Genomic DNA, 25,442 nt, shown 5'->3' with positions numbered 1-25,442 from the left:
TTTGCCGTATTAGGAGTATTATTACCCTGCTTCTATGTGTTGGGTCTTGTTTATCTCTGCTGTTTTATCATGACTTCCTTGCTCTTGTTATTTCTCATTTTTGCATTGCTTTGATTAGTTTGTCCGTATCTGACTCTTTTCCCTTATTTTCTTTTGAGCCGAGGGTCTTTCGGAAACAACCTCCCTACGTTCCAAGGTGGGGGTAAGGTCTGCGTATACTTTGCTGTGCTGCACACTTTCACTCCTCGGACCCGCGTTGTGGGATTCAACTAGGTATGTTGTTGTTGTTGTTGTCTCATAACGCAAACTATTAGACTCATAAATAATTTCTCCGTCGCAAAACAAAGAAACTCTAACAGTTGGAACATCCGCCATTTTTTTACTAATTTAGAAGTTGGATGAATTTTTGTGTTTTCCTTTCGTCCAAAATCCACTTTATGTAAGGTTTATTTATGGGCTAGATTGCTTATTAATAAAAGGCCCAACCGGCCACCAAAATTTTATCAAAAATAAAAGAGTCTTAAGGTACCATATAACGCAACAAATTATTGTGCCATGCAACTTTACGTCAAATCAAATACGGATGGTCAATAGAATCTACTGAAAAGTTAGTGAAATTATTAACTTGTATAATGCAGGAAATACAAGTCAGTATAGCGCAGTAAATTACTGCGCTAAAGAACTTAACTGAGCCGTTACAGTTAAATCCTTTGACGCAATAATTAAGGGTTCTTGATACCAAATTTTTTTCTTAGGTATTTTGATTTTTTTGTTTTTTGGGTCATTCAGGTTCGGACTCCAAATTTGACGTGCACACATGCGCGCCGCCTCAACCTTTGAAATTTTGTGGTTGCACACACACCAATGTCTCCTCATCATTCTTTCTTCAACCCCACCACCTCCACCAACCTACCAAACCGTTAATAAAAAAAAAAAAAAAAAAAAAACGCCCCAAAACATAAAAAATAAAAGAGGAACCAAGTGATTTGTGCAGCCAATCTGAAGGTATAATTTTCCTCCAAACGTTTTTTGGATCTGTTAAGTCCATTTGCATTTCTCACTCAGATCTGCTTGTTGCCTATTTGTGCATGTAAGTGAATACATCATTGTATGTCTCATACTAACATTTCTCCGAAAAGGGAGTGTCCAGAAATGCTCTTTTTGTCGATGTTATGTATTGCTTTTAAAAATAAAAATAAAAAATGCTTTGGAGAAAAAGAAGTTGAGTCGTTGATTTTGGAACAGCCTAACAGACGAAGTTGACAAATTATGAAATTCCTTGGATATGTTATAGTATCTTTTTTGCTGCTTGTTACTTATTAGACAACCTCCCCCAAAAAAGAAAAAGAACTACTTTTTGACTTGCCTGTCTTTAGATGAGTTGTTCAAATTGTAGATAGTCTTAAAATTTAGAAATTTAGATGAGTTGTTCAAATTGTCGATAGTCTTAAAATTTAGAAAGTGTAATTGACCTATTTCCTTTCTCTCTCTCTCTTTTTTTTTTTTTTTTTTTTTTTTTTTTTTTTTACTGGAATGAAAGACGTTTGTAATATGTTCTTTCAAGTATATCTATTCCCCGCATTGGAGTTCACTTGAAATGAGTCTGTGCAATGTCTTTGCTGTACTTGCTATAGCAGAATTGAAATACTGAAAGTATTTTAGCACTCAAGGTTGTGGTCTAGGGGACAATGAAGTGAGTTGAGAACCATGAGGTTTCAGATTCAAATCACAGTAGACACCAAAACACTAGGTGATTTCTTTCCATCTGTCCTAGCCTTAGTGGACAGACTTACCTAGTACCTGTTGCCAGTGGCAGGTATCCCGTGGAATTAGTCAAGGTGCGCATAAGCTAGCCCGAACACCACTGTTAGTAGAAAAAAAATGCTGAAAATATTCTGGCAGTTTGCCTTTAGGGGGAAAGGGGTTATGCATTTTCAAGAGAGCAAAGGGAAAAAAACACTTCTTGGCCCTCAAACACCTTGTTTTCTTCTGAAGCCTGTGTAATTTAAAAATTACTGTCTGCCTTTAAGACGAGTATTATTTTTGTTACAATAGAAAGTTTCTTGGAACTGTAAATTATATTGTCACCATTGTCTTGTGAACAGTCGAATTCAAACGAACTGAAAGACTAATTATATGTCAAATTTAGTAACCAGACAACTTCGCTGACTATTCTCTGCAAGAGGTATGGCAAAAGTGTGTTTGCTAGTACCTGTTAACCTTTTGCTAAATCATTCTAATTACAATGTTCAGTCTTGTTTCCTAGAGTGACTACCTTTGGTTTATGTTGCCAAGAAAATGTGACATTTGGATGCAGCTTAATCATAAGCCCTTTCAAACACTGTTTAATTATCACTTGCGAAGTGCTCGATTTAGGATTTTAGACATCTCTGACTGCCACATTTTATGTTTTGCAGAGGGATTTGATTGGTGAACCTGTGGTTTAGTTCTAGCAGCATAAATGAATTCTGCAATGTGTTCATCATCATCATTTATGGTTTCCTCTTCCTGCTGCCAAAATCCTCGAACCAGAAAACATTATCTTCTAGCACCTGAACCTTTTGCAAGGATTGGTAACTCAAGTGTGATAGATGCACTCCAAAACAATAACTGTAAGGAAAGGAAGGTATTAATTTCAAGTCATTTGATGCCTGGACATTTGGATGCATCGGGTACAAGAAAAAGGTTTTTACACAAGCCAGTTCCGAAGTTAGAATTTGTGCGCACACTGCTAATTGACAACTATGACAGTTACACTTACAACATATTCCAGGAGCTCTCAATCATTAATGGAAGTAAGCTCTCTCTATCATACGTAAATTACTAGTTCATACACATAACTTTAACTATCCATTCACACAGCATGTCATAGCTTCTTTGTCTTGAAGTTGAAATGAGTCAGTTTCCTTTTATTGACTTATTCTAATCACTTAAATATTTACTCCTTAAAATCTGGTAGTATGTTTATTCCTTCTGCCTTTTCTTTAGTCTGTATTTACCAATCACAGTTTGATGTCTCTATATTTTAATACATATAAAAGAATTCCACGTTCTCTGTAGATAAAATGTAGTTCTCTTGGACAAGAACTATTCTTTTAGCAGCATTAATATGTCATGAAGCGGAAATTACTATCTTGAGCAGACCTATTGCTAACTGTATACTTGCTCCCTTGAGAGATCTCCACACCCCCCCCCCCCTCCCCCCCCACCAAAGACCAACATAGATTCGGTCCTGTCGTTCTCTTTCAGTATTAAACTAGCCTAGGAGTAGATCTCTTGCGTCTAAGCCATGATACATAGAGTTCAAGCAAATGTGACAACAATTGTACGGTAATGTGAGCTGTGAAGCTATAGGTGACGTTCTTCGTCTGTTCAGCAAATCAAGCAACATGTCATATAATTCCTTCTTTATTCAATTTGGCCCCTAGTAAAATAAATTAAAGATATAGGAAATTTGAAAAGGAACAGCTCTTTTAGTTCCCTTCGTGTGAATATATTTTGTATTACATTCACGAAATAAAGGTAGGATTTGAAAAGTCTTCCTTCCCTTTCATACCCTTAAGTTGCTGAGCCTCCCCTGCTGGTTATCTATGATAGGCCTCAAGTTGGTTCCAGCTTGAATGTTGTCACCTGAAGGACTGTTGTTTTTCCTTACGGCAGGAAGAAAACGGCTAGTTTTATCTTTTCAGAGCCTTGAGAAAGAAAGTTCCTCATCTCACACTTCCTATTCACTTTCACTTTTTCCCCTTTTCTTGAGAAAAACTGAGAAAGCATGACTTGCAATTCTGTTATTCATTTTTGGTGATCTATACGTTTAAACCTAGCTATTAAAAGGGATAATTATTGGGAGCTGATCATTGTTTATGAAGTTAGTTAGTGAGGCCTTTTTGTATAGTATGTTGTAAAATGGGAAAATATGCTTTAGGATGATGTGATGAGAATAAAATGATCACACTTTAAGATGGGGGCGTGGGCAGGTCGCCAGTTTTTACTTGATTCAACAGATACAGATTCTCTTTTTAGAAATAGAAGAAGAAAAAGGCAACTTTTTGGATTCTCAAATTTAGCTTCTTCTTCTTCTTCTCTTTTTTTTTTTTTTTTTTTTTTGTTTTTGTTTTTTCTGATGGCTTTTCCTGATATATGGCTGCTTCTAGATTGTATGAATTTGATAAATTGATGACCGTTGTCGATATGCAGTTATTAGAACAAAAACACTAAATTTTAAATTCCTTTGTGTTCTGTTGTATTCTGGAAATTTTGGTTGGGGTTGTCACTTGCATTAATCATCTAGCACAAAGTCACCTTTGAGTGTGCAATTTTTCAATCTTTTCCTGAATTTTACGGTATTGACATGAGTTTGTGATGTCTGACATTTTTTTATTTAATTTTTGATTATGTTAGCGCCACCGGTGGTGATTCGAAATGATGAGTGGACGTGGAAAGAAGTTTATCATTACTTGTACGAAGAAAGGGCATTTGACAATATTGTTATATCACCTGGTCCTGGTTCTCCAACATGTCCATCAGATATAGGTTTGACTTCGACTTCTGAATCCAAATGCTTTCCTTGTCTAGGACAAGATAAATCTTGTTATTATCATGCAATCAGGTGCATTAAATTGTGGGATCAGCATATTGGTCATCCATCCTTGCCTTAGAAATCCTGATTTTATGTGCCTTGTATTCTATTTCTTTTTTTTTTGAAACTGGTAACTGTATTGTATTCCATATGAGCAAAACAGTACATAGGTTGTACTGAAACCATATCTACAAAAGTACTCCAAGACTCTACTATTCTAATCCTATATTGAATCTAATACATCAATAATGGAAACAATATCATCTGATTAAGCCTGGTTACACCAAAAACAAAGCAATAAAATACAATTCAACTTGACCTTCTGCACTCCATTCTCTATACTCTCAAAACATCTGGAGTTTCTCTCCTTCCATATTGCCCACCATATGCTGGCAGGGACAATTCTCCATCTGTTTTTGTTCTTTGCCTGTAATCCTGCCTCTTCCCAACTCTTTAGAGCCTCTGACACCTTGCCAGGCATGGTCCAGGCTATACCTTTGAGATTTAAAAATATTCTCCAAAGCTGTTGTGTAAACTTACAGTGTAGGAACAGATGGTTAACTGTCTCTGCTGTTTCTCCACAAAGGAAACATCTAGAGCATAAAATTATCCCCCCTTTTCATCAAATTATCCTGTGTAAGAACTGCTTCTTTAGCTAAAAGCCACACAAAGCAGCAAACTTTATGTGGAATTTTGGGTCTCCAAATGTGTTTCCAGGGCCAATTGGTAATCTGTTGAATTGATTGATTCATCATCCTATAAGCTGAACTAACTTTGAACATTCCTTTGTTATTTCCCAGCCACCAGAAAACATCCTCTCCTATCTGAAGTCCCTTAAACTGTTCCAGTATGTTAAAAAAATCAGCCACTCTTTGTATCTCCCAATCATTGATTTGCCTTCTGAAAGTGAAGTTCCATCATTGAGGTGTCCACAAATCAGCAACAGTCCTTTGATGATCTAAGACAATATTGTATATATCTGGAAATAGTGTTTCCAGATTACCAGCCTCAAGCCAATTATCCTTCCAGAATCTGGTTTTGACCCCATCAACTACTCTGATCTTGGAATTGCACTTAACTTCATTCCATAAGGCTCTTATGGATCTCCAAAGACTAACCCCATATGGTGTGGTAATCTCCTTTGTCATCCAGCTATCTTCCTCTTATTTTGCATTAATAACTTTCCTCCGTAATAGTTGATTTTCATTGGCATACTTCCATAGCCACTTCATTCTGAGTGCTTTGCTCTGCATTTTCATATTTTTTATTCCCAGTCCCCCACTCTTCTAGCCAGTAATCACTACTTTCCACTTCACCAAGTGAAATCCTTTTTTTTCTTTGTTCCCTTGCCACAAGAATTCCCTCTTGATGCTATCCAACCTCTTGATAATCCTTGCTGGAGTTGGGAACAGAGACATCATGTATGTTGGAAGGGCATCAAGGATTGAGTTGATTTGTGTCACTCTCCCCCCCAAAGACAAGTATTGGCTCTTCCATCTGGCTAGTTTCCTCTCACATTTTTCAATCACATTGTTCCAAATTTCTGTTGAATTAGATTTTGCTCCCAGAGGCATTCCCAGATAGATAGTTGGCAAAGTACCAACTTCACCACCTAGATTTGCAGCCAACAAGTTCATGTTTGGGACTTCATTAATAGGATACAAGAAGCTCTTCCTCCAATTAATGTGCAGCCCAGAGATTCCTTCAAATAGGACTAGTATCATCCTTAAAAACCTTAGTTGCTCCTCTTCAACATCACAAAAGATCAGTGTGTCATCCGCATATTGGAGGTGTTTCACCTCCAAACTTTCATTACCAGCTCTAGCCACCTCAAAACCATTGATCGATCCATTCACCTTGGCTGTCTTGATCATAATGTTTAGACCTTCCATTGCAATCAAAAATAGGAAAGGTGACAAGGGGTTACCTTGCCTGAGACCTCTTTGTGCTTTAAAAACCTTGTATTCTATTTCTTGTGTAATTTTGTTCATTTTTAAATAATGACTTGCCAATGTGGCTTCTTTGTTGTCCTAGATGAGGTAACCCGTACAAGAGTGTGGATAGTTCTGCTTTGGTGTTAGAGCTTAATGTCATTAACTTGAAAACCTTTCAATATGTTGGTATCATAACATTGTTGTGGATGCTGACTATCTAAGGTACTTGCTTGTTATGGTAATTATACCTATGTTTCAGGAATTTGCCTGAGGCTCTTGCTTGAATGCATTGATATCCCGATACTAGGCGTCTGCCTTGGTCACCAGGTAATGTATCCATTTACATCTGTCTGTAATATTTTTCATTCTTTAACATATGATTTACATGAGATCTGTTTGATCAAGTTTGCACCTGCAACCTCTGTGTTGGTGTTCTGTTGTCTCCTTTGGTACTTTTCAAACCTTCACCAAAATGTGACTATTGTTGATTTTAGTAACGAATTACAGTTTTGTATGAGATAAAAAATTATAGTAGTTGGTAGTTAATTGTTGTCAGGAAATAAACTTATGGAAACTGGTATTCACAAGTCTTATCACCTTACGTAATGAGAAAGCAACTCTGAATGCTATTGCACAAAATAGAAAGTAGTTCACACTTCACAATACTAGGATTGGCTATGGTTGCATAATATTTTGTATGTCATTGAACAGTATATTTATTTGATCTTCAAAAATTCTGCTTCTTGCAAGTTACTCCAAATTTCTTGACCAGCTGGCTAATAGCGCTGTTTATAGCTTTATGGTGGTTATTCATGGTAAAGGCCTAACAACATGATATTAGTTTAAAGTGCCAATTGCAGCATGTTGTCAGCTAGATGTCATTATTGACATGTCACATGTGATAATTCTGTTTTTCTGTATAAGATACGATCTATTAGGGAATATGCTGCAAAAAGCATGCTATGTTCCCCCACTTTGCCCACAAATCAAGTACTAAATCAGTATGTGGATTGACAACCCTAAGACATAGAAGTCAGGCTTCTTGATCGACAATCCTCTTGCAAGTATAGTTACGTTGACCTGGTCCTTCATTTCTTCTTTGCGCTTGAGGCTGCCAGGTCCTCTATTTTGTCTGTTTTAAGGCATTGCCTTATCTTTATTGAGGACATTAAGTAAAAAGTGCTGAGTGGTGTTCTCCCGTCCTTTATGCTTTAAAAGAAAATTAAACTTGTAAGTTGCAATGATGTGATTTTCTCATTTCTGTGGCAAATATGATGGGCAAGACTTATCTTTCTTACAATTCGTTTGTAGACAATCAAAAGCTCAATAGATAGCGCAGAATACTGTACTACGAGCTTTCTTGGTTTTGCTTCTGCTTCTTTGTCATCCACTTGTACAAAACTTCTGAAATGGTCGAAGCTGGTATACCACTTATTTCCTCAATGTTTGTTGGGCTCTACTCTTAACACTGCCATGTTTGGTCTTCAATTAATGTGGAGGTTTGGTGTTGTCTTATTTAAAAGGTAATGAAATATTTGAAACAAAGGCTTCTACTGTATAACAATTGGGTAGTACCGTAGTAGTAAAGAGTCCTGCGGTTTCAAAACCGAGGTATAGATCTCTTTGATTTGGGTGCTTAACTGCTTATTCCATTTGAACTATGGGTACGAGCTGGTGTCTTGAGCTGGTGAGAGTACAAGTAAGATACTTTTTTTGCACTGTGTTTGCTTATAAAGGCTGCTTGTGTATGGTTAAATGATGTGGTCATCTGGCTTCTTTCAAATTGATTTTAGAGCAGTTTATCAACAAAACTTTTGTGAATGTCTTTTAGTTGCATATCTATGTTAATTTATTTCAGTGTACTAAGCCAGTACCCTGCAATGTATTATGAACTAAATTGAGGCATCGAACTAGCAAGTTATGTTTTGTGCTGTAGTTCTATGCTTCTTGTCTGTTGGTAGGCATTGCTCAATTTTTGCTTCTGTTAATTTTTCCCTCACCGTCTTAGTATCAATATCTATCATCTGATTATACCTATCCTCTAACATAGTGGTTCATGGTTGGGAAAAGAGAGGGTCGTTACAGGTAAAATAAATGCTCCCAGGCACTAATCCCAAGATTTCTATCTAGGGTCCCTTCTGGGCCTTAGAATCCCTTTCCGGTGGTCTTCAACTACCGGAATCTTCATCCATTTTAATTTTTTGAAAGCCTTTTTTTTTTTTCATGGAAAATCGTATTTATTTTAGATTAGGGGGGAATCTTATGACCTAACGGAAACCAAGTCTTCCAGTGAAACTTGGTTTGAGTGGGTGGAAAGTGCAAGACTTCACTTAAGGAGGATGATATTGAGTAAGGGGGCCCTCTGGTGGTTATGCAGAAGGATGAAGGAAGCATCAGAAATCAGGGGTAAGATGTTCAAGACATGGAAGGGCAACGATGTCTCTACCAACATCTTTTGCTCTTTGAAGTTCAACAAGTTTGGTCGGTTTCTGTCTGTTATTACAGTTAATGGCAGTGTTATTAAAGGCGAGCGCCTTCTCGCCTTTGGCGAGAGGCGAGGCAAGGCGTGGCTGCTGCGCCTTTCATGGCCATGGCGAGCAGACCTTCAAAAGGCGCGCCAATGGCGAAAGGCGAGGATGGCGCCATGGCGGCGAGAATAAATGGCGAGGCGAGCAGCTAGGGTTTTAAAAAAAAAAAAACAATTAAAAAAAGTGGAGGACTTAAATGAAGTGGAGGACTAAATAAAAATAGCAGCTAGGGTTTTTGTTTGCCTCCTCTCTTCTCCTTCAAGGTTTCAGGTATGTCTCTTTCTCCTTCTTCTTTTTCTTCAGTTCTTCTTCTTTCTTCCTCCTGTATTTTCGACTTCTGCTTCTTCATCTGTTCTTCTTCTTTTTTTTCGGGCGACAACTGCCCTATTTCCGGCCACCTCTGGTTTTTTTTTTTTTTTTTTGACTTTTTCTATTCTCTTCTTCGTTTTCTGGTTTTCTCCTCTGTTTTTTTACCCTCGGTTTTTTTTTTTCACCTCTGTTAATTGCTCTGTTTTTTTCTCCTCTGTTTCTTCCTCTGTTTTTTTTTTTCTCTGTTTGGACCAGTGAGGCATTGGTTGTTTTGCTCCTATTTTTCTGTTCAATAATTGTTTAAATTTTGTTACACAGTTATAAACAGTAGGTTCAAATTCAATGGAATGTCGGACGCTAGCAAAAAGACATAGGTTGGAATTATGGTGCCAAAGGCCCAACAAAAGATTCAGTCACATGTATCTTTTGTCGAGAAACTTTCAATGGCGGAATTACTCGACACAAACAACATTTGATTGGTGGTTACAGAAATGTAAAAAAATGTGGAATTTGTCCGCCTGAAATTAGGGAAGAAGTAAAAAAGTATGTTGAAAGTAAACAGTTGTTAAAAACTCAAATGTTGCACCAACCATCCTTGGCTAATCTCTCTGATGAAGATGATGAAATGATGCCTCCTCCCTCAAAAACTCAAAAAATGTCATCCAATGCATCATCCATGGCACGGACTGCCAATGTGAAAGGCCCCATGAATCTTATTACCCCCAAACATCAAAGGGGAAGGGAAGCAGTAGCACGGCAGCGTCTGATGCAACCAAGAAGTTGCTAAGAGATCGCGCTGTAAGTGCTTTTGCAGTATGGGTATATGATGCAGGGCTCCCTTTTAATTGTGTAAATCACAAAAGTTTTGATAAATACATTGAGGCCACAGGACAATATGGCCCAGGAATGAAACCTCCTACCTATCACAAAATTAGAGTTACTCATCTAAAAAAAGAGGTGGAGAAGATAGATGAGATTATTGAGGAACATAAATTGAAATGGACAGAGTTTGGGTGTTCAATTATGATGGACAAGTGGACAGCACGAAATGGAAAAATGATCATCAATATTTTGGTCAATTCTCCATTAGGTAGTGTGTTTCTTGGGTCAGTCGATGCTAGTGATGAATCTACAAATTCCACCAAGATGTTCAACTTGTTTGAGAAGACTATTAAGCAAATTGGACCGGAAAATGTTATACAAGTTGTTACCGATAATGCTAGCGAGAATGTTAAAGCCTGTGACATGATAATGGGTGTGTACCCGCACATTTATTGGACTCCATGTGCTGCCCATTGTATCAATTTGATGTTTGGTGACATCTTCAAAATAAACCCGTATGCTTCAGGTGAAAAAAAATAGCTCTAACTTTCTTTATAGCTTATACTATATTACTATATGCTTATTACTTATTACTTAGCTTACTTAGCTACTAAAATATTCCTTTTATAGTTTTTCAGAAGGCCATTAAGATACATTCTTACATAGCAATGAGGCCATTGTTGTTGAACATGATGAGAAGATATACAAACCAAAGAAATTTGGTGAAACCGGCTAAGACAAGATTTGCAACGGCCTTCTTAACTTTGCAATCTTTTTACATGCAAAAGAAAAACTTGAGAACTATGATCTTCTCAACCCGAATGGACAGAAAGTAGATTTGCAAAGGAACTTTTGGGAAAAGAAGTTGTCAGACATCTTACTTCTACATCTTTTTGGAATGATGTTGTTAGGGCACTTAAAGTTGGTTCTCCTTTGATAGTAGCGCTTCGCTTGGTGGATGGAGAAAAAAAACCATCAATGGGCTATATTTATGAAGCAATGGATAGAGCCAAAGAAGCTATTGAAAAGGGTTTTCATGGTGATCGGAAGCAATATGAGAAAGTTTTCGAAATCATTGATCGGCGGTGGACGGACCAACTTCATAGACCTTTGCATGCAGCAGGCCATATTTTGAACCCGGGAATGTTTTACACTAATTATCAAAATAAGACTTTATCAACAGAAGTGTGGCAAGGTTACCTTGAATGTGTTGATAAGTTGGTCCCTAATGCAACACAAGATGCTCTCATCAAAGAGCTTCATACGTATAAACATGCATTGGGGACTTTTGGTATGCCTCAGGCTATAAGAAACAGAGACAAAACATCCCCTTGTAAGTGGGTTGATTTAGTTATTTTTATAGCTTTACTTAAGTTGTTTGACTTATTTATAATTATTAAACCTTTAATTTTTTTTATAGCTGAATGGTGGTCGTATTTGGTAATCGTACTCCAAACTTGCAACAGCTTTCCATAAGAGTATTAAGTTTAACTTGTAGCGCATCCGGATGCGAGAGAAATTGGAGCGTGTTTGAACATGTGAGAAGAAGATTTATTATATTCTAATTTCTATATACATTATTATTAGTATCTACTAATTAGTTTCTACAACTTATGCACAGATTCATACCAAAAAGAGGAATAGGCTTGAACTATCGTCTCGACAATCTAGTGTACATTAAGTACAATAGAACATTGAGCGTCGTTATGATGTTAGCGATACCGTTGATCAATTCTGTTGGATAATATTGACGAAGCAAATGAATGGTTAATTGGATGCCCCCAAAATGAAGAAGAGGAACTAGTATATGAGGGATGTGATCTTGATTGGGGTGTTGTTTCTAGGGCGTCACCGGAGTTGAGGAGAATATCTATGGTCTTAGGGGCGGTTCTTGAAGTTCAAGGTCACATAACAAGGGCAAAAGAGTAGCTACTATTGCTCTGAAGCTCACTTCGGTCTCGGTGCTTAATTGATGAAAACTCCGGGACGATCAGGAACCAGAGACCGAGGCCGAGCCCGAGCTCGAGGAGGAAGAAGATGAGGAGCAATATAATGTTGAGAATCTTGGATATCAAGAATTTGGAAATCTTGAAGATCTTGAATTTGAATAGACTTTTAGTATTGCACTATTGCTTTAATTTTAGTATTGCTTGTCTTGTCAACATGAATTATTGAGTCATTGACTCATTCAAGTTCTAGACTTTTAGTATCTACTATCTACTTTTAATTTTTGAATTGAAATATTTGCTAATATGTTATTACTAGTGAGATTTTGATTATTTACATATGCAATTAAATATTTTAATTTTTTGGTATTTATTGGCGCTGCACTTCGAAAAGGCGAGCGCCTCGCCGCGCGCCGCGCCTTAAGGCGAGGCAGGCCCTTGTCGCCTTTAGTCGCCGCGCGCCGTCCAAAACACTGCATGTCATGCATGTAGATTCCGACTCGGATCGCGAAGATAATGCAATGGAATTATCAGTATGCAACCGTATCTTGAGGAGGAGAAGACTAGGGATGAGAGAGATACTACAATGCAATTGGCGATGAGCAAAGAACCAATTCCACTTCAAATCGAAGAAATCAGTGAACTGGAGATCGAAAATAGAGATGAAGAAATGATATTCTCCACGATAAGTGGAAACTGTATAAGAATGGCAACACAACTCCCAGCAGATTCTAATCCAAATATTGCAATTAATATGGAAGACGAGGCAAGACATGACCATTCCCCAAAGCTAATTGAAGAAATTGATTCTTCGACGCAGATCATGGGGGGAGACTCGTAGGGGGAAGCAAGTAACAAACGATTGGAGCATTACATCTAGCCTTTTCCACTTCAGATGGATGATTCTCTTCATGAAGATGAGTTAGAAAGGGGTAATTTATGGGTACATCTAAATGCCATAAAACTCAGCCAAATATTCGGGGCATCTTTCAAGGAGTGTGAGAAAGAGGCCTACGCTTTACTCATGAAGCTGGATCAAGCTAGAAGAAGGGAGCAGATCAATGTGGAGATTCCGAAGGGGAGCGAGGAAATTGTAGTTCCAAAGGAAGTGAGAAATCTATATTTTGACATGAAGTTTAAAATGGAGTGCCGAGAGGCAAGGGGAGGAACCTATCTCTTGTTAACCAATGAAGCTCAAAATATGTGCTTGGAATGTGAGGGGTTTAAATAAGGAGGATAAGAGGAGTTTAGTGAAACATTTAGTACAACAATGGGTGGCAGATATTTATGTTCTAGTTGAAACTAAACTAGAGGGAGCAGTAAACAGCTTTTTAGGGCAGCTATGGGATAATAGGTGGGTGGGGGAGATTCATCTGGAGGCTATAGGCAGTAGTGGAGGTATTTTAGTCATGTGGGATAAGAGGGAATGGAAGGGTGAATTGGTAGAGGTTGGTGGGCAAGTGATCACCTGTAAATTTTCGGGGATCAACCAGAATTTGAACTGGTTTCTCAGTGCTGTGTATGCAGATTGTAATAGAGTGATTAGGAGAGAACTTTGGTGGGAGTTGGCTGGTAGTAGGAGCTTTTGTGATGGGCCTTGGGTGGTCTGTGGCGATTTCAATGTCACAAGATATATCTCTGAAAGGGTAGGGTGCCACAGAATCACAGGGGCTATGTCTGAGTTTTCTGAATGTATCAATGACTTAGAATTGGTAGACCCTCCTTTATTTGGAGGGTCATATACTTGGAGAAGGGGAGAGAACCACAGAAGTGCATCTAGGATTGACAGATTTTTGTATTCAACTGATTGGGAGGATACTTTCCTGCAGATTAAACAGACCATTTTACCAAAGTTGGGATCAGATCACAATCCTATCCTACTGACTTGTGGTGATTGGGGATTCAAGAAGACATACTTTAAATTCGAGAAATGGTGGTTGGGGGTGGAGGGGTTCAAGGATATGGTGAAAACTTGGTGGGTTTCATTCCCAAATGTGGGCTGACCTACTTTTATTCTGGCAAATAAACTCAAACTTCTAAAAGAGGAGTTAAAAGAATGGAGTAGGGATAACAAGGTGGACTGGAAGCTTAGAAAAGGGGAAATCTTAGAACAGCTTAGTTCATGGGAGAATGTGCAGGAACAAAGAACTCTTACTGATGATGAACTATTACAAAAAACAAATTTAGCTCTAGAGTATGAGGAAGTGGCAAAGAGGGAGGAGATAGCATGGAGACAGAGGTCGAGAGTACAATGGTTGAAGCATGGGGATAAAAACACTAAATATTTCCACAGAGTGGCTAGCGCTCATAAAAGGTACAATACTATAGATTCTTTTGATGTGGATGGCAACACTATCACTGATCCTGCAGGAATTAGGAATGCCATCCAGGATTTTTACCAGATCCTATACAAAGAAACTGAAGATTGGAGACCTGAATTCCTTATTCAGGATGCTTCAGTTATTTCGTCGGATGATCAGATTTGGCTGCAAAGGAATTTTGAGGAAGAGGAGATCTTAGAGTGTATCAAGTTGTGTGCTATTGACAAGGCACCAGGACCTGATGGTTTTCCTATGAGCTTCTATCTCACTTTTTGGAATATGCTAAAGGGGGATATCATGAGTACTATGCAGTACTTTCATGATCAGGTTTTTGAAAGGAGCTTTAATGCTACTTATGTAGCTCTTATTCCTAAGAAAGGAGCAAGTGAATTGAGGGATTTTAGACCAATCAGCCTCATTAGTGGGGTTTACAAAATAATTGCAAAAGTTCTAGCAGAAAGACTGAAAAGGGTGGTGAACAGTTTGGTGAACAAACATCAAATGGCTTTTGTAAAAGGGAGGCAGATCATGGATGCAGCTCTGATTGCAAGTGAATGTGTGGATTCAAGAACAAGAGGGGATGCACCAGGGGTAATGTGCAAACTTGATATTGAAAAAGCTTATGACCATGTAAATTGGGAATATCTTCTAAACATCCTCAAACAAATGGGCTTCGGTGGTAGATGGTTGAAATGGATAGGATTTTGTGTTAAAACTGTTAGGTTCTCAATTCTAGTCAATGGAGAACCTGTTGGTTTTTTTCCATCTGAGAGGGGCCTTAGACAGGGAGATCCTCTATCTCCCTTTCTATTTATTTTAGCCATGGAAGGACTTAACAGTATGGTGAGAGTTGCTTTACAAAACAGGTGGATAAGAGGTTTCAAGATTAGAGGTGGAGGGGAAGAGAACATGGAAATCTGTCAATTGCTTTATGCAGATGACACAATAATTTTTTGTGAGCCAGTAGTCGATCAGATCCGATACATCAGAGTAATATTTTTGAAGCTACCTCTGGTCTGCAAGTGAATTGGAGGAAAAGCAGTCTATTTCCCATGAAAGAAGTTGCCCACATACAAACTCTGGCTGATATACTTGGCTGCAGGGTGGACAATTTGCCTACTGTGTATTTAGGCATGCCTCTTGGCAGTAGGCATAAGGATGTGGAGATTTGGGATAGCATTGTGGAGAAAACTGAGAAGAGACTAGCACAGTGGAAAGCACAATACATTTCTTTAGGGGGAAGAATCACTTTAATCAATTCTGTTCTTGATTCTCTTCCAACTTATGTGATGTCTTTATTCCCATTCCATCCAGTGTGGAGAAGAAGCTTAACAGATTGAGGAGGGATTTTTTGTGGAAAGGAAACAAAGAGGGTAGAGGTTATAATTTAGTGAACTGGGATGTAGCACAGCTAAGTAAGAGCAAGGGTGGTCTTGGCATCAGAAACTTGAAGATACAAAACAATTGTTTGCTAATGAAGTGGTTATGGAGGTTTAGTAGTGAGGAAACAACTTTGTGGAGGGAAGTCATTCTACATAAATTTGGCCAAACCAGCCCCTGGTGTTCCAATGAGGTCAATACAACTTATGGAGTGGGAGTGTGGAGATCAATCAGATCTCTATGGTCAAAACTGCAGGGGAATACTAGCATTAAAGTGGGAAATGGCACCATAACTAGGTTTTGGAAGGATATCTGGACTGGTCATGCTTCTTTAATGGACTCCTTTCCTGATTTATTTTTGCTGAGCAACAGACCTGATGTCACTATCAATGATTGTTGGTCTACTCAAGGTTGGAACTTATCTCTCAGGAGAAATTTGAATGACTGGGAAGTGGGGAGGGTGGCGAACCTGTTAAAGGAGATTGAGGGATTTTCTCGCATTTCAACTGAGGCAGATTCATTGAGATGGAGACATACTATGGATGGAGTTTTCCCAGTCAACAAGATCTATCAGAAGGAGATTAATGCAGAGGCGGGGAGCAGTACAAGGACCTGGAAAAATATCTGGAAAAGTCTGGCACCAACTAAGGTGAAATGCTTTACATGGTTGGTGGCCAAAAGGGCTTGTCTCACTCATGAAGTACTACAAAAGAAGGGTATGCCAGTAGTAACCAGATGTTTTCTATGCAATGAGACTGGAGAGACCAACAATCATCTATTCCTCCATCGCAAATTCACTGCTCAAATATGGACCATGTTCTTTAGTCTCACAAAGATCAAGTGGACAATGCCCGAGCACACTGCAGATCTGATGAGTTGCTGGATCAGAAGAGGGGGCAGTAAGACTCAGAAGAAGTGGTGGAGGATTATACCACCCTGCATTTGGTGGGCTGTTTGGAAGGAGAGGAATGGTAGATGCTTTGAAGATAAAATCAATTCCATATACAAAGTAAAATGGAATTGTATTGTATCTTTATTCTTTTGGTGTAAAGAAAACTGCATAGAGGAGGTAGATGATCTGGTAGATTTCTTAGGTGCCCTGTAAATCTGTTTTTTTTCTTTTCTTTCTTTCTCTCTGTTGAACTCCGTTTTTCTGGAGGTGGCCAGCATACGCTTAATGCAGATACCTGGAGGAATACAATAGTACCAGTTTCAAAAAAAAAAAAAAAAAAAAAAACATAGTGATTCATGGTTAGAGATAACCTGGGAGGCTTACTTTTTTCAGATACCTGTAGTAGATCTTGTTAAGCACCCCGCTCATCCCCAGGAAATAAATCATAGATATTCAACTTATGATGTGTAGGTGATGTAGTCTACGCATGTTACAAGTCTCCTTTAATGTTTTTGTAGTTTTTTCTAAAGAATCTAAAGAGTGTACTTGACGTTTACATGATTAAAACAGGCATTGGGATACGTGCATGGTGCTCAAGTTGTACGTGCACCTGAACCTGTCCATGGTCGTTTAAGGTAAATGATCTGTATTTTAAGTGTTCTTGTTTTTTCCCCTTTTTTGGTTTTATTTTCTTTTCTTGTTGGTATTACATTAACTGATGATCATTTGAAACAAAAAATACCGTGTCATCAAAATATGCATATAAGATGGTGATGTGCAGAGTCATCGTAAATTGAAATCAAGATATTAATAGTTTGTTGAACAACTGATGGTGCTAATCCAGCGGTGAAGGGTGTTCAAAGTTGGCTTGAAGGTCATTGGTCTGAATCTCGTGTAACTCTTGTGCCATCTTACCTATAAAATAGAAAGGTTTGTTGATAACACTTATAGGTTTCCTTCTAAAAAACATTTATATGTTGCGAGACATCACAAACTGAAACCAACGTATTAATAGTTTGTTGAAAACACTCATTGGTTTCCTTCTCAAAAAAAAAAAAAAAAAAAAAAAAAATAATAATAACACTTACAGGTCTCCAGGAGAAGGTTTCCTGGTGTCCGGAAATCAGATTTAGGAGCTTAGCACTCCTCATTTTGTGGTTTTCATATTCGTGAAGACTTGATTAAGAAATTTTCTGCTAGATACCTGTGATTCTTTTTTGGTCACTCATACATTTTTCGTTTCCAAATTGTCTTTCCTTCTTTAACGTGCAGTGATATTGAGCACAATGGTTGTCAATTATTCCATGAAATACCTTCAGGAAGAAATTCTGGATTTAAGGTCAGTTTGATATGAATTTGTTCTTCAGTTGTTCTGTGTATGTTGATGTTGTGATAAGACATGTAAGCCAATTTGAAATGCTAGCTTGGTTTCTTCACCTCTTTTTTTTTTTTTGAAACTGGTAACTAAGAATTTCTTTTGTTTTTTAGATTTTAGAAAACTATAAAACATCATTTACATGCAGACGACCATGATACATTTAAGTTATCCTAGATAAGTCAGGTAGAGACAAGAAGAAGGATGCATCCTAATTTCCAAAAATTTTAGTTGGAACTTGGAAACGCGATGTAACAAGAATTTTTTCATAACAAAGTTTCCAGTTTTGCAAATACTAAAATCATTGTATTGATACTTAAAGGTTATAGTGAAATTAAAAAAATAATAATAATAAAAAAAAAAACGGAGAATGTTTTCGAAATGCTTCTATTGGTATTGTTGGATATTGCTTGGGGGTGTTAAGTTTAAGTTCTAGTCAGGTTAACCTTATAAAAAAAAAAAAATAATAATAATAATAATAAATTCTAGTTGGGTTAAATGAAAGTTCAGTCACTTTATTCATTATTCCAGTATACCCAACGTATGAAGAATTTGGGGCTCGTCATTACTGCTGGTGTTGTATGTTAAAACAACTAGTCTTGTCATTTCCTCTGTCTATCTGTACGGGAAGGGAGGTGTAGAAAGCATATTATTCTAGTCCTAATAATCATAAAAGACAAACTTATTGCGCTTTAAATGTGTTCGAAATAGAAGTATCTGGGGTGTGGCTGAATGGTCAATGAAGTGGGTGCAAACCTTGGAGACCAAGGTTCAAATCCCAGCCAAGAAAAGCAACACTAGCTGATTTGTTTCTATCTGCCTAAGTCTTGGTGGATAGAGTTACTTGATATTTGTATTGGTGGGAGGTAGCAGGTGCTCAGTGGAATAGTCGAAGTGCACACAAGGGGTCAACACTGTCGTTAAGGTTCCCGAAATAGAAGTGTTAGTACTCCTAAAGTGGGGGCTTGTGCTAGTCAATGCTTTTGAAAGCGAAAAGGAAAAGACTCTTGGGGCTTTAAGCGGAGAAGCGAGTAAGGAAGCACTTGCTTCTTTGATGTAAAGCACAAAACCTACCGAAAATACAAAAAATTATCTATCATATGGGAATATGGTTCACATTATATCACAATTGCAGTTATATTACTTTGTTTCGAAATCCAATATACAACAAAACCAATATTAATTGGAAGAATCGAATTAAATATCATTTAAAATCGACAAGCCTGCAAAATTGTAACTTCAAACACAAAAGTGACGTTCAGTGTTTAATCAATTGGTCAAGTATTTAACTGCTTCATAAACAATACTGAAATTAGCTTTAATTGGAAAGAGATACTTTATTATTTTTTAAATAAATAATAAATTCCATTGAAGTTTGGGCAAAAGGCGCCTGTATATAAGAAGTATATGAAAAAGTAGAAAACCTACAAAAAATATGATTTTCGACGAATGACGCCCAACCTTATGGGCGCACCAAAAAGAAACAAAGGACAAGTGGTTTCCTTTTTTTTCCGTCGCTACTTCCCAAAAAACATTCCTATTTCTTTCTATCCAGAAGACCCACAGAAGTGCTAGTGGAGCGACATTCCACGCCTTGTGTTCTCCTTCATCCTCCACAATTCCAGTAGGATATTACTTCTTTCACCGTGCCTGGCATCACCTAAAGTATACCAAACCATCCCATGATCTTGAAGCTACGAAACAATGTAAGAGGAGAGGGTTGACATCTTTACCCAAGCCCTTGCACAAAAAAACCAACAAAATAAGTAACCTTTGTCTTCCTAAGATTCTCAAGACCTCATATTTTTCTGCTATGACCTGCCTCCTAAAGGCATTTTCCTTCGTCCGTAATCTTCATAACCATTTTCCCAACAAGGCCTTATTGAATGCCCTTAGATATTTAATTCCCAAACTACCTCAACACATAGGAGTCGTGGACCACGGCACGAAATGATACCTCCATGCCTGTCTATCGAATCCCATAAGAAATTCTTTTAAAGTCTTTCCAACTTCCTTGACTTAGGTGAAGCATGGAATCCAACTTCCTTGTGACAAAAATGGAGCACGAACAATCACATGAAATATGTGTGCTCTTAATAAGAGCTTCTCTACTCCTTCGGATAAATATCTTTTTTGCCGTCCTGCAACCTTGTTCTCAACCCTCGGTAGTACCGGGTTTCGTACTGTGGAATACTTTATTATTGTCCTATCTTTAGCCTATAAATAATGAATTGGAGAATAAATAGAGAACAAAAAAGAAAAGGAGAAAAAATGATCGTTGACGTCAAGAAAGTGTAGGATAGAGGAGCTGAAGAGAAGCCTTAAACCGAAATAATAGAAGTAAAAGATGCACAGAGAAGAAGAAAAAGAAGGAGTCGTCTTGAAGAAGAAATCAATAGAAATGAAGTAAATCAAGAAAACTATAAGTAGAGGTGTTGGAAACGAGAGAAAAAATTTAGAGAGAATTGGAACATGCCTAAACAGAAATCGTAGTGTCAAGATAGCAAAAGACAACATTTTCTTGTTTTTGGATTTTTTTAGCCTTTGAAAGTCAAACTCAAGAAGCAATTGGTTCTAGCTTGGATGGCTTTGCGCCTTACTATATGAAGTGCTCGTTTCTTCTAAGTTGCTTCGCTTCACCCACATGAAGCGAAACTCCCACTACGCATCGATTTATCGCTTTAAGCGACTGACTAATTGCTTTTATTAATGCTGGTGCTAATACTTGTGAAGTTCTGAAATTTTTGGCACCTGAAGCTTTATGTCGATCTATAAATATAGAACAATCTATACGTTTCAGTGAATTGGATAACAAAGAGAAGATGGAAACCGCAGAAGTATATCCAGCATAAGTAGTAAATTTTATCTTGGTTGAACTTTATTGACACATTTCAGGTGGTAAGATACCATTCCCTTGTAATAGACCCAAAATCACTTCCAAAGGAACTCATTCCCATAGCTTGGACCTCAACGGTTGAGACACTCCCTTTCCATGGTGTTGGACGAGCCAATTCATTCTTTCATGCGTCCAAAGATGTGAAAGATATTTTTGATGGGATGCCGGAGTTATCATATGATTCAAAGGATGTGCAAGGTGGAAAAGTCCTTATGGGTGTCATGCATTCTAGTAGGCCTCACTATGGATTGCAGGTGAGTTTGGTTATTCACTTTGCATGACAGTCTGATCCTATTTCACTAGCATGTAACATCGATTTTGTCTCTGCTACCAGTTCCACCCAGAAAGTGTTGCAACATGTCATGGAAGACAGCTTTTCAAGAATTTCCGGAATATCACAGAGGATTATTGGCTCCGGTTGGCGTCAACCTCCATCAATGAAAGAAGGGTTCATTATGATGGTAATTGCTCTATAAAATAGAGATAGTTCAATGGAGCAGCGTATTTAGTCTCCTATTGTCTCTTTGAGTCGTTTTCATGGCATTGGATTATTTGTTTATCTAGAGATCTTTACAAATGGTTCTCTGTCTAAAAGGTGTCTGGATTATCTATCACTTCTCAAATTCATCAGATGTACTTGCTTTTATAATTGTTGAAGTTCTCTTGTTTGCAATTGTCATTATGTGACTCCTAAATCAGCATCTAAACGCTTTCAGCCTTTTCTGTTCTGTTTCAGCATCTAAAATTTACTTAGCATGCATGCAGGTGCCTAATGTAGACCCGCTGTCCCAAAGTGTTGGAAGACATGGGCATCTGCTGAATAAATTGATTGAGCGGAGAACTGCCAAAGTGGATGAAATCTTAAATCTATCACATCCAGTTCACAGTGTAAAATTTTTGAAGATGACATGGAAAAAACTTGATTGCTCTGCCAGCCAAGTTGGTGGAGCAGATAATATTTTCTGCGAGCTATTTGGAGATCAAAAGGCTAAAAACAGTTTTTGGCTGGATAGCTCTTCAACAGAAAAGGTCTTTTCCTCTCCAGCTTTCACTTCAGCACCATATGTGATAACTGTTTTTGGTTATCTCTGCATTTGGGAGCATTTTTCAAGTTGCATCGAATATGTCATATCTTTCTTTCAAGTAGTTTAAGTTTCTTCTTTGTTGCGCTCTCAAGTTCTGTGTACTCTACCCACTTATATCAGTTTTACATCTCTTTCCCTCCCCCAAAAGGAAAAAAAAAAAAAAAGCAAATTATTTCCACGTTTGTGTCAATTTGAAAGCAAGAAAATCAGATGCAGTGATTAATTATGATAGTTGTTAATTTGATTTACCAAATGAAAAGTAGAGGGTGTGTTTCTTGTTGAGACAGCATAAAAAGAATCTGTCTTCTGAATTCTCATCTCATAAGTTGTATGTCTTTATTTTTTTGTTTTTCTTTCTTTTTTTTTTTTTTTTTGGCTACTTTGCTTATGTGTCCCCCACCCCCTCTTTTTTTCTTCTAACCATGATACATCCGTGGTATTCAGGGAAGGGCTAGATTTTCCTTTATGGGGGGAAAGGGTGGCTCCCTCTGGAAGCAACTTACTTTTAGATTGTCCAATCGAAGGTGAAAATCTCTTCAAACGTTGCCTGAGTGCCTTACTTCAGATCTTGTCAAGTTTCTCAATAGATCTCTGTTTGAATGCTACATTGCTTTTCAATAATAACACGTCATCTTACCTTTTCAGCGGTAGCACGTGTAAAGGAGGTGGCCATCTATCAGTTGAAGATGCTAATGGTCTTGTTAAGAGTACATTTTTGGAAAATGGATTTTTCGATTATTTAAATAAGGTAGTGTATGCCAATTTCTTTTTCAATGTATTGCTGAAATTGAAAATTACCACCTCAATCAATGTCATAGTCCTGAGTAAAAGTGGGGCAGAACAAGCAGATGCAATGCTATCATGAGATATTCCCATTAACAAGTTGAATTTGGGCAATAAAGTAAAACATTTTCCACTTTGATCTTCTAGAGAATCTGATTATTCCATGGTCTATGGAAACTTTCTATGTTTACACTCGTTTTTCATTTTTATTTAAGTACAATGTCGAGCTCCTCCTTTTTGTTCTGTGATCAGGAGAGGCTTCTTCCCCCCTTGTTATTGTGGACATCTTAATAGATTGAGGACACCGAATTCCTTGCAAGAATTATCTAGATTGTTAAGTATATAAGGATTTTATGTTACGTGTTGGTTTACTGATTAACTCCTATATCTCTGCACCAGGAGCTCCTATCATTTTGTTTCGATGAGAAGGATTATGAAGGATTACCATTTGATTTTTATGGTGGTTACATTGGTTATATCGGGTATGTAGTGATTTTATTCCAAATGATCTAAACCATCCTCCTACTCTATTATGTTTGTATTTCTACATGTTTCAAAAGACTTGCATTGTATGTTTAGAAGTTTTCTTTCCTTCTTTTCCTTGAATCATTGACTGTTGCATGTAGGGGACTGATGTATAGGAGGTTGGGTTGTTAAATTCTTCCAATTATGTGTGTGGTTGGAGGGAGAATTGTTTCTCATGACTTGATCTTCTTGTGGTTTGATGTGTCTATTCTCGATACAGGTATGATCTTAAAGCTGAATGCGGTGTGGCATCTAATCGTCACAGATCGAAGACACCAGATGCTTGTTTATTTTTTACAGATAACATTATTGTCATTGATCATCAGTGTGATGACATATATACTTTGTCACTACACGATGGAAGCACAAGTACTACTTCTCGCTTGGACGATGTGTCGCAGAGGCTGCTGAACTTGAGAGCTTTTATGGCCAGAAGGTTACGATCGCAGGCATCTCGAGGATCTACAATAGTCGAACTAAAATCAGGCTTTTCTGCTGAGAAATCAAGAGAGCAGTACATCAAAGATGTTGAGACTTGTCAAGAGTTCATAAAAGAAGGAGAAAGTTATGAGTTGTGCCTTACAACTCAGATGAGAATGGAGTTGGGGGAAATAGATCCTCTGGGACTTTATCGCAATCTCAGAGAAAGAAATCCGGCACCATATGCTGCCTGGCTTAATTTTTCGAGGGAAAACCTAAGCATATGTTGTTCTTCACCTGAAAGGTTCCTGCGATTGGATAGGAATGCAATTCTGGAAGCAAAACCCATAAAAGGGACTATAGCTCGTGGTTCCACCCCAAAGGAAGATGAATTTCTGAAACTGCAATTAGAATATAGGTACAGAAATCGAATTATCATATTACTGAAATATGACATTTATTATCCTCTGGAAGCTTTGACTATCGACTTTGTGTTACTTGTGTCTTATAGAATGCTCACCTTTCACATCTAAACTTCATTACTCCCAGAAGTTCGAGTCTTTTATGCTGCTGTTATTCATTTTTCCTGAAACACTTATATCCACCCCTTTTAGCCTCTAAATACTGGTGGGCTCATCCCATCAGCCACCTTTAATTTATCTGCTTAAGCTGTTAAGTTTAGTACTTAACTTTTATATTCACCTTAATGTATCTCAATTATCTGTTCGCTATACAAAATGGTTGTGTCATAGATGTCTTGGAGCAGACTCATGCTTAAACAATTCTGACCAAGCTCTTTATACTTTGTGACAGTGAAAAGGATCAGGCCGAAAATTTGATGATTGTTGACCTGTTGAGGAATGACCTTGGGCGTGTATGTGAGCCTGGCTCTGTTCATGTCCCAAATTTCATGGAAATTGAATCCTATGCAACAGTTCACACCATGGTCAGTACGATTCGGGGAAAAAAGCGATCAGATGTAAGTGCAATTGATTGTGTTAGAGCTGCATTCCCGGGTGGGTCAATGACAGGCGCACCAAAGTTGAGATCAATGGAGCTTCTTGATCATCTTGAAAATTGTTCTAGGGGCATATACTCCGGATGCATTGGATTTTTCTCTTATAACCAAGCATTTGATCTCAATATCGTGATACGAACTGTTGTCATACACGAGGGAGAAGCTTCAGTAGGAGCAGGGGGAGCCATCACAATTCTTTCAGATCCTGGTGAAGAGTACGAAGAAATGATTTTGAAAAGTCGAGCACCGATTAAGGCTGTTCTTGAACGTCAGAATAGCATCTTCTCATCAGACACTCATAAGTGACATGGTCACTTGAAATGTCCAATGCAGAAACAGTGGTATACACCTCTCTCAGTTGAGCAATTGCAGCTTTTTTTAATATTTAATCATACAAATATTTGTCATGACCTTGTTCCTTTAGCACAATCTAGTCATTCTTTTGATCGTGATGTTTGGAAAATATAGCCACGGTAGCATACATATCTACACTGACCTGCAGCGACTAAAATACTTGTACGTATGATTCTGAAAGACCTGCAGGAAATTACATAAATGTTTGTAAACTTGTAATAGTACTGGATTGATAGTTCACATGTTTGATTCTTTATAAGAAAATCGTTGAACAA

General features: G+C 37.8%; 2 protein-coding genes and 1 long non-coding RNA gene across 4 annotated transcripts; all 3 read left to right on the top strand.

Annotated features, from left to right (window-relative positions):
- Positions 1-816: 816 nt before the first annotated feature.
- Positions 817-25,442, top strand: LOC132059634 (aminodeoxychorismate synthase, chloroplastic). Of its 2 annotated transcripts, none has more exons than XM_059452315.1 (14): positions 817-1,005; positions 2,418-2,795; positions 4,402-4,533; positions 6,773-6,840; positions 17,282-17,346; positions 17,984-18,050; positions 20,982-21,236; positions 21,317-21,443; positions 21,737-22,011; positions 22,512-22,591; positions 22,713-22,815; positions 23,250-23,332; positions 23,596-24,213; positions 24,609-25,442. In XM_059452315.1, exons 2-14 carry the CDS (start codon positions 2,462-2,464, stop codon positions 25,117-25,119), a joined length of 2,718 nt encoding a protein of 905 aa, XP_059308298.1. In that variant the 5' UTR covers positions 817-1,005; positions 2,418-2,461; the 3' UTR covers positions 25,120-25,442. The 2 variants fall into 2 exon arrangements, with proteins under 2 accessions (XP_059308298.1, XP_059308299.1); XM_059452316.1 differs by having other exon boundaries at positions 817-1,090.
- On the top strand, positions 9,532-12,603 carry LOC132059636 (uncharacterized). The gene is made up of 2 exons (XR_009415682.1): positions 9,532-9,699; positions 12,366-12,603. It is a non-coding gene; the product is annotated as an uncharacterized LOC132059636 (long non-coding RNA).
- On the top strand, positions 9,719-11,823 carry LOC132059635 (uncharacterized). The gene is made up of 2 exons (XM_059452317.1): positions 9,719-10,698; positions 10,803-11,823. Exons 1-2 carry the CDS (start codon positions 10,257-10,259, stop codon positions 11,006-11,008), a joined length of 648 nt encoding a protein of 215 aa, XP_059308300.1. The 5' UTR covers positions 9,719-10,256; the 3' UTR covers positions 11,009-11,823.

The sequence above is a fragment of the Lycium ferocissimum genome, chromosome 6, assembly GCF_029784015.1.
Source record: "Lycium ferocissimum isolate CSIRO_LF1 chromosome 6, AGI_CSIRO_Lferr_CH_V1, whole genome shotgun sequence".
Lineage (NCBI taxonomy): Eukaryota > Viridiplantae > Streptophyta > Magnoliopsida > Solanales > Solanaceae > Lycium > Lycium ferocissimum.
Note: the sequence above shows the minus strand (reverse complement) of the source record. Positions and strands in the feature narration are given on the sequence as shown.